At 41.5% G+C, this 13,402-nt stretch overlaps 1 protein-coding gene across 6 annotated transcripts in view; it reads right to left on the minus strand.

Annotated features, from left to right (window-relative positions):
* Positions 1-13,113, minus strand: part of col11a2 (collagen, type XI, alpha 2) — a 51,588-nt gene extending 38,475 nt beyond the window's left edge. For 5 of the 6 annotated variants that reach the window (XM_061741415.1, XM_061741414.1, XM_061741413.1 and 2 more), the window contains exons 1-2: positions 12,559-13,113; positions 1,290-1,451 (exon numbers count right to left, since the gene is read on the minus strand). In XM_061741415.1, coding sequence (XP_061597399.1) covers positions 1,290-1,451; positions 12,559-12,676 — 280 coding nt within the window. In that variant the 5' untranslated portion in view covers positions 12,677-13,113. The remainder of the gene's footprint in view (positions 1-1,289; positions 1,452-12,558) is intronic. The other variant, XM_061741410.1, reaches the window with a different exon arrangement.
* Between the last annotated feature and the right edge of the window lie 289 nt (positions 13,114-13,402).

The raw sequence follows: 13,402 nt of genomic DNA on the forward strand, positions 1-13,402 counted from the left end.
TGTCCTGAAGGAAGCAGGGGAGTGCGAAGACATATTTTAAAAGGTTACAAATAAGACAAATTAACATGTGGAAGGAGAAATAGTTTAAAGAGACTGAAGTAAGAAATCTAACATGATTAACAAACATCTGATGTAGTTCCTGTAAACGACCGTCCAGTGTGACATGAGCTGATAATAACAGGTGAACACAGCCGTAGGAAAAAATGACAGAAAATCAGCATTGACTTTGAGGATTTCTTCATAAACACATAAGTGCTACTCTGAGTTTTCTCTACACATTCCTTGGTGTCAAAAGGAAAGTTGGTCTGTTGTGGTTCTCACAAAACAACATGTAATTAAACTTTGTGCAACCTTGTGTCATGTCTAGAAAGCTCCACTTAAAATAAAAGCAGAAGCAGCAGGCTGTGATGTCATGATGCATATTTAACACAACATTGGTTTTACAATGAAATCACTTTAATCTAACGTAAATGTTCATTTTTCAGGTTTAATATTTTCTATGCAAACTATCTTATAATTTTTCATCCCTATCAAAATAAGATAAATCGCTGTATGTCCACAATACTGAATCAATATGACTAATAAATATGACTATTCATGTATGACTCATTTTAAAAAGAAATTAATAAACTGATATAATGTTAGTTGACACTATGAACAGTCGCAGTAATTTGACTTGCTGCATGTTTTTTTTTAAAAGATGTTTGATTTTGTTAAAACTCATGTAAACTTGAACAAAATCTAGGTTTGTTGATGAAAGTTGATGTAGCTTGATGTTGCCATGGATACAGCAGTGCACTTCTTCAGAGGCAAAACATGCTGAGAGCAACAGTTGGTTTGAGGTTTCTGCATTTTTAAGTTATCTACCTAATAATCTAATAAAACATATTATTCTGTTGAGAAAATAGAAAATAATTCATTATAAAATCCATAATGACGCACATTTACACAAATAATACAAAGAGCTAATGTGTGATTATGACTTCATCTTTGATCAATATTTAGCAAATTTGGGGTAAATACCAAACTAAAATACAAATTCTTGACTCTATCATGATTAGTTAAAATTTACTCGGAGAAAATGTGACAAAAAGAGATGAACATTTTGCTTTAATGATGGTGATAATTTTCACTTTTCACACCAGCGCTATTACGGTATCAAGAGCTACTCTGTCATGTATTATTACATCATTTGAGATTTTATACTTGTCTCTTCCGTCTAGAACGACAGCCCTGCTGGCGTCAGAGTCAGAGTGAAAAACCTTGCAAGCGGTCGACCTGAAGCCTACCTGAGAAGAGCTGCTTGGTTGGGGCGGAGATCTGAGCCTTCTTGGTGATGCGGTAAGCATGGTCGGGGCTGCCGGAGCGGCGAGACGTGCAGAAGCCAGGGACTTTCTTCACACCCTCAGGTAGGGAGGGGACCTGCAGGGCCCGCAGGACGTCCACTGGGTCTGTGAGGTGGAGACAGGAAAAATACAAAGAAAAGATCATTATATTCTTTAATAGTTGCAAGACTTCAGCTGAAACGTGAGACCCTTTGAGCTTTTACAAATGGTATTACAGTAAATGTTCTATTTCATAATGCAACTATTTTTATTGCAGATTTTTAGATATCTGAACTCTTATTTGCTCTTAAAATATCACAGCAAAGACTTTTCAAAAATGTCCTGTCATGTCATGTGAAAACACATACACAGTCTTTCAATTTCAAAAGGGTTTAAACATTTATTTATTATTATTATTATTATAGTTCTGTTCTTTTTGTGTTGTTTCTGTTTATAAATAAAACCTTAATAAGCGACAACTCACAACATATTTAACACTCATTCAGCAGCTTGTAGAGACACATCTCTGTAGGGATCTATTGTAAGATTTGATCCCCTTCTCAGATCATTGAGGAGTAACTTTGCCACACTTTTTATATCATCTCTTCAGCTCATTGACATTTGCAGGAATCAGTCTTGCACCATCTCTGAAGGCCCCACCACAATATTTATGGACTGTAGTTAGATTAGACCATAGCAACATCAGGATTCTCAACGATTGAACCCCCCTGTTGTAGATTTCTGGTGTGTCTGGGATCCTGTTGCATGTCTCGGTTTTGTCAGTCAGTCAGTGCAAAGTATCCAGCTGCATGTAGCTGCAAAAACAAGTCCCGCTCATCACATTTCCACCACCATGCTGCTATCAGATATCGCTGCTGATATGCTGTGAATTATGAGCAGACATCTTTGTCTGTTCAAAATGCCCTGTCTTTGAAAGTATTGCAGTTTATTGAGATGCAGGTTTTGTGAACCTAAGTTGTGCTGATGTGCCTTTATTAGAAAGAAAAGGCTTTCTCCTGGCAACGCTAAAAACAAACAAAAACACAACTTGTTCAGTATTTCTCTGAGTGCACTAGCAGCATGAACTTTAATATCTAACTTGTTAACCGAAACGGTTTGAGACAAAGTTATTGTTTCTTTCTGAGCTTTGGGTTGAACCTGCCGGGGCATCCACTCCTGGGATTTTGGCGTTTGGCACACTCTGGCTGTGTGTGTGGATTGCAAACAAACTAAACTGCCAAAAACATCTGCTTGCTCACACTTATTGATGATCAGTTGATCAAGAGCATTTGATCGTTGCATCTTAGCCTCTTACTTTCTGTGGAAACTTTCTGTAGTTTCTTTACACGCTGTTCTGGATTTCAGCTTATTCCTGTGAACCACGAATAATGTCACTGTTCAATATGTAATGCGGTTACCCAAATCTAAGACCTGGGTGATTTTAAAAGTTAAGTGTTAATCGGAGTACTTAAACATTAAAGAACCCGTTCACACAGTCAACTTCTGTACATTTATGAGTTTTGTGATAAAGAAAGTACTGTACCCAAACAGATGGGCAACAGTCCAAGTATATATAGTATATGGATCAGTGCTGGGTGGGTCCAGTAAAGCTCAGTTTACTTCAGAACGAAGACAGCGCCCTGTTTTCTTCTCACATGTATGTAGCGGCTGTGTGATACCGCCGAGCTCGATTACACATGAAACTGACACCCCACAACCAGCCGTTTCATCCAGCTCATACAAACGCTTCAAAACTCCAGCCAGCCGGTTTACTTGTTGAAATAAAACACGCGCTTTAATATCCTTGTGCGCCCCTGAAACCCTTAGTGAGCCACCGGTCTCCACTTTCACACGTTGAGGTCAGCCGGTCTGTTTTTCCACCTCTGCACTGCGGTTCACCCTGTTGACTTTCTCACATTGCTCAAAGGCTCCGTGTCAGTCTGGCATCGCTCACATTTGATAAACACTTCTCTGCAATTCGGAGTTTGAGTCTCTCTCAGTTCCTCAGTCATATAATTAATACTGTGCAACTAAATTTCTTCCCTAAAACGCGAATACAGTAGAAATCATCAATAGATATCACCTCCATGTATTGATGCAAACACAAACTTATTATGAATCTGACTTTAATTCCCTTGAAACTGTACGTGATGTTAAATCATGAAAAAAGGCAAATCTCTCCATATACAGACAATTAATTGCTATGTGGCATGTGTGTTGTTTTTAACAGCTACTCTTTAAAAAGTATTCTTCCACCTGTTTGGAGGGAAACACAACATCTTCTACATCCCTCCAGTCCTAAAAGCTGCTAACTCAAACTGAAATAGGAAACATGCCAGGATTTAAAAAAAGAAATGTCCCAATCTGAGGACCCGAACAAAACACCGTTATGTGACTGGAAGTCTTTGTTCCGGAGGAAGAACCGGAGTGAAAACACCTTTGTGTTCATCTAGAGAGCAAACTTTGCTGTTAAAAACCAGTTAAAGTCATTTACAGCATGTCCTGCTGGGGTTCTCTCCATCTCACACTTCCAGGGTCAGTGATGGATGACAACTGCAACAATTAATTCCCTTTCAGGGATTATCGTAATAAAGCATTTTAATTAAACTGAATTGAACCAGATGCCTTCAGCAAACTCTATATCCCTGATGAAAAGAATCTCTGCTGTGATGTGGCCAACGGCAAAACATGTTTCCTTTCAGTTTTCACTCCACAGCCGCATCATTTTCAGACTGTAAAGAGTAAAATATTTATCATCCTTGAATAGCACAACCTGCACCATGGCGCTAACTGATGGAGGCCTTTTACGACTTCCTTCACTGCTGCTGAAACTGTCATCCGCTGATACACTCCGGAGGTGAAATGTGCAACTAAAACTTGCACCTATTAATACAAATTCAGTTTTAAATCTAATTTGCTTATTTTATTGTGAGAAAAAACCAGGAGCAAAGTTTCAATTCAAAATACAAAACAAAGTCCAGCAGGAAAAGACAAACGTGCCTCATGCCTCATGAAGGCTTTGGATAATAAAACCTTCAAAGATATTTTCTAGCAGTTTTTTTCATAAAATCACAGGAAAAAAAAATGACATGTTTTATGCATCATCATAATTGTAATGTTTTATTTTGTTGGTTGACGTAAGATGTCCTTGTTTTGGATTTCAAAGCTCAATAATCCCACGGAGAAGTGCTGGTGTTTAGGTGACACCCAGAGCCGGCAGTAAAATAAACCCACGGATGGTAATATTTATTCAGAGAGGACAAATGATGCGTTAATGTAGCTCCTGGGTGTCTGGACCACAGGACATTGATGCCACTCTGCAGAGCGGAGGACGAGATGGAGAGACGGATGAGGCTAGAAAGGGAGGTGTATATAAATACTCAGTAAGAGGAGGAAAGGTAGAATGTGTGATGCTGCAAGCTGCACAGAAATACAATTAAAATGCTACTTAAAAGGGGAACCGAACAAAGGATTATTTGGAAATGACTTAATAGGAATTACTTAGTAATTAATTTTAAAAAAAAGATATGATGAGCATGACAATTCTCAGTGACAAACCCATATGTCTCATTTTCAAACTTTCCAAAGTGGGAGGATATAATTCTTTTTCAACAATTTTAAAGATATTTGCATAACTTATAGAGGTACTATAGGAAGGAGAGCTTGGGGAAAATGAAAGCGATGTGGGGAACGTTGAGAGTGCATGGCTTTGGGGGGGGGGTGTGGTGCCGTGACACTAGACAGCCCGGTTCTGTGATGGTAGGATAACGGATCAGATTGCAGCTCGAGCTCCCCCTGTATGTCCAATACAATGTGGTGCTCTGTTTCTCACTCCCCAGCCCACATCTGCAGCCGGGGCCCTTCCATCCTGGAGGACCGCAATCACGACAGAAACACACCCACAAAAAACAACATACGCAGCTAAAGAGGTACACACAGTCCAGGAATGAGAAAAAAAACTGCACCTATGCACCTCGCTGGACGAGGAGTGGCACATATGAAACTAGACAAGGTAGGAAAACAGACGGACAGGGGGCATAAACTCTTTTTCTTAACTTCCCTCTTCCTTTTCCTGCTCCCTCAGTCTCTCTCGCCATAAGTGTTCACAGATGCTCGCTGCCTCTTGATGTAAGTGTGGCCCAATTACAATGCTGTCATCAAGATCGGAAACAGCGCTGCAGCACGTGAGGGCCCTTACAAACACGGCTGCAAGCAGAGGTCACAGTCGTCTATGGCTGCAGCTACTGACTGACGTTGCCCTGGACACGATCCAAAGAAGAAGAAAAAACCCAAACAAAAATAATCCTTTAATCCAAGATTTTACAGAACAAATAAAAAAAACGTCTCCACCTTGTGAGATATTTGTATTTTCCTCCTTATATAATCATATTTATGCATTAATCTCAAAAAGCTAAAGCTAAAGTTTTTACTATTCAAAGTCACTGAGTCGTTTTCAAAAATCTTTATGACACTTAGTGAAGTTTAATCTGAAATGTTATCAGGAGAAACCATATAATCCATAACATTAGGTGTGAATAAACCACCAAAGCTGCTCTAAAAACAATCTTAGATAAAAAAAGAAAGTTATTTGGGGTATAAAGGAGTACTGTACTATGTGCTATGTACTGTGTACTGTGTATACTGTGTACTGTGTACTGTGGGGTGGCGGAAATATTTTCAACAGGTGCCCCTGACTGAAACAGCCTTGTCGCTGTTCCCCTAAAGCCTTCTCAGTTCTTAAAAAAACAAACCAAACAAACAAAAAAACATAACTGCTCAAACACTGGCCACCAGCTTATTAAAACCTGATGCGAAAACACGTGCAAAATATCCATGGTGGCAGCCACCCTGTAAAAAATTAAAAATAATGGACGAGTGGACGCGCCTGTGACAACACCTGCAGTTCCGCAGAGCCGCCACTAGAGGGAGCTGAAGGAGGCTGAATCAACACCGGGACGTTAACGGTGTCAGTCAGGACAGAAACTAGTCACACACACACACACACACACACACACACACACACACACACACACACACACACACACACACACACACACACACACACACACACCTGGACACGCAGGTTTGACCCGTAAATAATGTCAGAGAGGATCATTGAGGAAGTTTTCATAGTAGAGGACTTCACTTATTCTCATAAATCTAACCTGAGACACTCATCTGTAATTGTAAAAAAGTATAAAAACAAAAAGAAATTTGGGTGACATATTCATGTTACATATTACAAAACGTCTAGGTCACTTCGGGAAAAAACCCCTCAAAATTATGTATTTTTTTTCTCTTTAAATGCTCAATGTTAGAATTAATGTGTGAGCATTATGTATCTGCACGTATCTGAGTGTGTGTGCCTTTTTTTCTTCTGGCACAGCTGTGTCAAATACCAGACACACACTCCAGCTGACACGTTGACCCCTCACCTCTCACCTTAACACAACAACCACACTGTTGGACAGAGCGAGAGGGATGCACTCCCATCAGTGCACACATGCACATACAAGGACAAGTGCAATAATTCATCTTTGCATTATGCTGGGATTTCTGTTTACTCCCCAAACCGGCTGCGATGGGAAAAGGAAAAAACATTTCAGCTCTCCAAAAAAGCATGATAAACTTGATTTAGTCACAACTTCCGTCGCCATCTGTCTCTCCATCCACCCAGCCAGCCGCAAGGGTAAGAAGCATGAGTGCAAGTTATAATTTCAGACATGGAGCTCTATATTTATGATTTATTTATAATGCCTTGTGTACACAGACAGAAAACCCATTACTGGTATCCACGCTGCGCAGAGGGAGTTATTAAAATGTACATTATTTATATGGTTTAAACCAAAGGTTTGGTTTGTCAGTGTTTATCAGGTGGATATTCCACCGTTTGATGGTGTCGGGCAAAGTGCTCTGGGGGAGAAAAGACTAATATACAACCATGTTTTTTTGCTAAATGACTGCAAGAAAAGCATAACAAATATGAGGTTGGCGAACTGAACACCTCACGTGTATTTGACATGAATATGCTCCCAGGAGAAATGAAAAGGGTCTGAGAAAACATTCTTTCTATCTTCATACGTTAAAAAGCACCTTTACAAGTGGAAATCAAAAACTGATAAAGCGTTAAAGCGCATAAGCCTTTTCATCACCTTAAATGCATCCCTGCTGAGTAACGACCGCCTCTACACAGGCAAGAACGGACCTGTGATTTTCTGCTTTTCTTTACATTAAAGTATCATTAAAATAACAACTTTTCTTGACTTACTCATTACACTGTGTATTGCACATCTATCTGTGCATCACCGCCAGTATTTACTGTACTGCGGGTCCCTGTGTACCTTAAGCTGGTCTGTGCTGGTCTACATGCCCTCCGCTGACGATGCCAGCGTGCATCAAACTCTGGTCCTCTGTGGTTTCAGGACTGCAGGCCACAGGGCTCAAGTTTGGGTCTGAGGGTGGATGCTGACACCCAAAGACCTTCTGGGTGCCACAAAGCACAGACCAGCTGTGAGTCAGAGGTTCCCTGAAAAGTACTGTCACGTGAAAAGAGGGCTGGTGAAGGGCCCAAATTACAAACTACTGCAAAAGTCACTGGCGTGTCTGCAATGACGGATCAAACTGCACACCTCAGCTCTGCAGCGATAAAGGAACTCCGGGGAACGCTCCAAGCCAAGAAGTTTGTTTCTTCTGTTTGCTTGATGTACAAAAATAGAGACAAATAGCCTTTTTCCATGTTGTATTCAGAACTTCAGTCAGCTGGGAACTCTAACTTGGCTTCTTCGGAAGAATTACGTTTTACTTAAGACTTTCAAATTCAAAAAATGAAGCCCAAATCTCATTCTCAAGTTTCATTTCAAACGTTTCAAACAAACTAGACAACTTGAATGAAAACGTGCAGCTAACAAGACCAACCAAAGACGTTACAATTCAGACTTGAGTTAAAGGCAGCCATTAGAGCAGAGGCCTGGTATTTTATAATAATTGTGATTGCAGTGAGGGCTGTCAGTCTGGAAATCCCCACATCAGAAATACATCTCACATAATGAGGTTTTAGAGGTGTAATTTAGCTGCAACAACAAATGCTCAGTAGTGGTGAGTTCAGAGCACCGCAGGAGGAGCCCAGAGGAGTTTGACGAGTTGTGACGTGTTGCTTTGTGGCTCATAATTTTATAGTTTCTTTCACGTGATGTTCCTTTAAGACTGCACATTTCAGACTGAAATAACCCTAACAGTTTCTGTACTGTTAATATGTCTGAAAGTTGGAACTTAGTATCAGTGCGGGGTGATTCATCTTCCGAGTTTAATTCAAAAAGAGTTGAGAATTAATGTTTCCTGATTAAAGGCCGTCTTTGACCTGTGTCATTTTGCATTTTCAAACTTAACTCCTGAAATAGACTTCAGTTTAAAAAATGAAAATCAATGTCGTATCCTCCTGATTTATCAAGTTTCAGCGACCAAATTCTTCTTCCAAATAACTTTCAAGAGTTTCCCTGTGGTTCTTTACTTTCCACCGAAGCCAGCATTTAAAACTATTTTCAATCAGATAGATTGCACTGGTGTCTGGAAAAGATGTACATTAACATTAGATGTAAAAACACAGCTGGTCTCCGCAGCCTCCAACAGTGACCTCCTAGAAGCAGCTAAATAACAGTGACTAGGAATAGCATCCTATACAGACAGCCTGTCATTATACAGTTGGCACGCTGGCCTGTCGTACTTGTATGTTCTGCTAAAACAGAATGTCTCGGAGAAATGATTATCCACTCGCTCAAACCACTAAATCATCACCTATAAAACCGAGGAAAAAGAGAACAACTATCTTCTGCTCAACTCTTCCTTTAAGTCTGCATTGCTAATGTGGTTTTGTCTGAGAAGAGGGCTTTTAAAAGTTTACAGTTTAAGTGGATGTGTTGGTTAAGAGCTGAGGCAGCAGAGGTGTTAAATACAACCTCAGCCTTGACTTCTGTACATTTTCATGTCACAAAAGCGCTCCAGGACGTGTCTGTCCTGCTAAAGACAGAGTTACTAAAAGACAGAGACGAAAAGTAGCGATATAGAGCAAAGTCACCGTTCATGAGTCAATTATGCATTATTCTAGGTGAGTCTGCATTCAGACTTGTCATTAGATACCAGAGCTTACATGTCCACTCCCCCAAAACTGGCATCTGGAAAACTTGGCTTTTTCTTTGCTTCTTTCTTTTTATTTTCTCTCCTACAAATTTCACATCAAACGTGTTTAAGTTTAGAGTTGAAATTCAGTGGGTTGTTAATGTTGATGTCAGAGGGACAATCTGCAAACACGATGGGAACAAACGGTCTTACTTCAGGGGAAAACGCCTCAAAGCCAGCAGCAAATCTGAGAGCGACTCATTTGGTAGTTTAAAACATTAAAGGCTTGAGGTAAAATAAAATATCTCTGACAATTGTGCATAACTCTGACACTGCTGTTAATGATGGCACATTGAGTAATCAACTTTGTACATAATATAGACTTTCGAAATAAAGGGGCATCCAAGACATGCACGATTCCTCCCCTACTGTTTCTATTCATCAGTTTCAAATTTATGGGTATTGCCTTTCTTTTGGAATTAGGGTGCATGTGTCATGAATTGATGAGCCCTTTGAATGACCAGATGTTGGGCCCACCTTGATTAAAAGAAAAAAGAAAAAGGCTTCAAGACTCCCTGTGCCAGCATGGAAAACCGGAAATGCAGGGCCAGGTGGAGGAATTATGCTCAGGGTTAGTCTAGACTTGGGGAAACAATCGGGTGAGAAAGATGGCAGTTGGATAGATGATCACTAAAACAACAAGGGCAAGGATGAGACAGTGGAAAATGAAGGGGACGAGGTTAGAGATGCCCTTCTGAGTCACACGTCTCCAGCCTGACGTGACACACACTTCCACGCAGTCATGAGCTGTGGAGCCCCTGCATGCTCTGCCACCTCATATAGTGGGTCTATTCAGCAGCACAGAGAAACTGAGAGAAAGAGGGAGAGCAGAGGTATGTTATGTTTAGCCACACTGAGACAGACTGCCCTTTGAGCAGCGCTCTGCTTTGAAATGGACTTGAGGAACATCCATGTCAAGAAAATATTGCCCTTTTGAATTTCTTCTGATTTGAACAAAACCGGGCTTTCATGGCTCCGTGGGGCCGCTGCTCTCTGGCTGCTGGGTGTGCCTCATCCATCCCTCCTCCTCCTTCTGTATTCTCTCAGGGAAGAATGAATAAACATGTGCCATTCTGACCACTCTGCTCTCTAAATCGGGCTTTCACTGCCTGGGTGGGGCGCTGTAACAATTTGCACACATCTGCTGCGGCACCGCACTGGGAACGCACTGGGGACGCACTGGGAACGCACTGGGAACGCACTGGGGACGCACACGCAGACGCACCAGGCGAGAGCCGCTTCAGCGGGATGGATCAGCATACGTGCACCAGCACGGGTTTTCTAAAGGCCAATGAAATCCCAGCTCTATAGGCGCAGCAGGCACGACGTGGTGCACACAGAGGCGCATTCACGCAGATGAGGCATAGCTACGTTTCCACACCCCTGCGCGTCCAGACGCGCACACACAAACAGAGCTGTGCGGCAGACCGAGCGCATACACTGAGACACTTAAAGCTTTCACTCCCAAACCCCTGCGACCGAGGAGCTCCACCGCATAACAACCTATTCATGAAAAGTAAAAATGTCTCAGGCTTCCACTTCCAAAATACACACGACGACGGGAATCTCGCAATCTGAAATTAGAAACGTGGCCAAGAAACACACATCAGGGGGAGGCCGATTTACCAAAAAACAAGTCCTTGAGCTATAAAAACTGTCCCTACAAGCTATCGAAACGAGAATTATGACTACTGATACACCTGCACAGCTGGCACTTGTGAAAAATATATATTAAAAAAGTTGGCTGGAATCAAAACGTGCACGTCTCTTGCACTCAAATAAGAATGAATGCATGTAAAGTAGGCCAATGTCTGAAGTGAAAAATCAATCACAAAGTATGGAGTACAATTTAAAGTGTCAGTTCGGTCTGAACCCATCAGGATTCAGGTGAATCAATGGATTCACTGTGTAAAAAACGCAAGGACAGCTAGCGGTGCGTCAGAGAATTGCTGTGCAGATCATTCCAAGGCCAGTCCACAGCGTATGGCCGGACCGTGGACAGTGGAAAGGGATGGAAAAATAAATAAATAAAATAAAAATCTCTCACAAAAAAAAAAGCTGGCACAGTCCGACACTGGCCTGCAGCACGAAAAATACGACTCAAAAATTCGGGATGTAAAAGGATATCCTACAAGGCGAAGAGCAGGTGCTTGCACCGTTCTGTCCCATACCCCCCTCCGGATAAGGAAACGCACAAAACTGCACAAAAAGGGGTGCCAGCTTGTCAAAACTGCAAACATCCCTTAATAATTAAAATAAGTCAGTATGAAAGTTAAGTGGGGAAAGTCAAGTTCACATGAACAACTTTAAACACCTTTATTTCGGAGTTTAAACCTTTGACTGCAACGTTTGGTTGGATGACACCTGTCAGCAGCAGACGCCTCGCACGCTCAGCCCGTCAAGTAAACGGAGAAGACACTTTCTCTCTTTAAAAAAAAACCGAAAGAAATATGTAGTGTCTCAAGGAAATATCTTTCCTTTTTTATTAGTATTGCATAACAAAAAAAAAAAAAAAAAAAAAAAAAAAAAAAAAACAGGAATGGTACCATACATCTGTGGGGATTGATTTCGAGATATCTGTTCCTTTCATTGCAAATCTCTTTTTCTGTAAGATGAGAAACAAAGTCCCATTTAATTGTATAAAAATGACCAAGTTTTTGGTAGAATGATCCAGTCACACAAGACCCTTTTGAGGGAGTAAAGAACACAAGTCACCCAGGGACACTTTGGGAATGCAAAGTGCACAAAGAATAGACTTCAAGGCCTAAATATGCAGGTCTCCTCGCAACAAATACCAAAGAGATTTACATATTTGGATGGGGCCCATGTTGACGGAGCATTATTGGCCTAATTTCTGAGGGAAAACTCAAATATGCATGTCAGGTGCGCAAGTGTCCGATAATAGATGAGGTTCAGATACATTAGGGATAGCGTATTCAAAAAAAGAAAAAGGGGAAAGATGTTTGAGAAGATTAAAAAACATTAAAGCCAAAACGTGAAAGCTTACTAAGAGAAACATATTTAGATATACAACGTGAATGGCAATAAGAAAGTTTCTTACCTGCGCGAACCACCGTCGTTTGGCACATGGCAAGCGCCACGGTAACCAAGGCAAAGGATGAGAAGTCCATGCGCAACGGTCTCCGTTTCTTCCTGAAGGGACAAGCTCCAATATCCATAGTGTTGCAGTAGTTTGCCGGCCTGGTTGAGCTGTAAATGTGGGATATATGGGGGATGTTATCCTCTCACAGAAAGCCAGTCGACGAGGGGAGCCCGACTGAACCTTCTGTGAGGCAGCAGACAAAAAGGTACGCCTCTGGAGACGTCTTTACCTCTCTCCCGGAGACTTTCCTTGATGTGTCACCTATGTCTGTGTTAATGCATAAAGCCTAAACACGACAAGGGGTACGGGGGTTAATAAATATATTTTATTTTAACGTTTAACCCCTTAGTGCTAAAGCCCCATTGAGTCAGGCTGGGTACGCGTAGCTACCCAAAGTGGAGGGAGCAGCAGAGAGAGACCTGGAATCACGCTCTCTCTCCCTTCTCTCGTTCCCTCTCCACTTCTTGACTTTCCCCCACGGAGAGTGAGAGTGTGTGAGTGTGTGAGTGTGTGTGTGTGTGTGTGTGTGCGTGTGTGGAGTGAGAGAGGCTGGTTGGCAAAGAGGGAGAAAGGAGAGGGGGCGTGCGTAAAAGCAAACTCAGGGGCACGGAGATAAACGTACACACGCAAATATACACGCAGAAAAGCCTTAAACGAAGTGAAAGTGTTAATGATCGTCATGCACAAAATATTTCAGCTGACAAACACAACAATGGTGTCTTTCTCTCAGGTGTGGCTCGTGGTTTTGACACGGATCCAGAGGAGGCGCGACAAAAACAGTGAAACAATTTCTCTGCCAGTT

This window comes from Cololabis saira, chromosome 15, assembly GCF_033807715.1.
Source record: "Cololabis saira isolate AMF1-May2022 chromosome 15, fColSai1.1, whole genome shotgun sequence".
Classification (NCBI taxonomy): domain Eukaryota; kingdom Metazoa; phylum Chordata; class Actinopteri; order Beloniformes; family Belonidae; genus Cololabis; species Cololabis saira.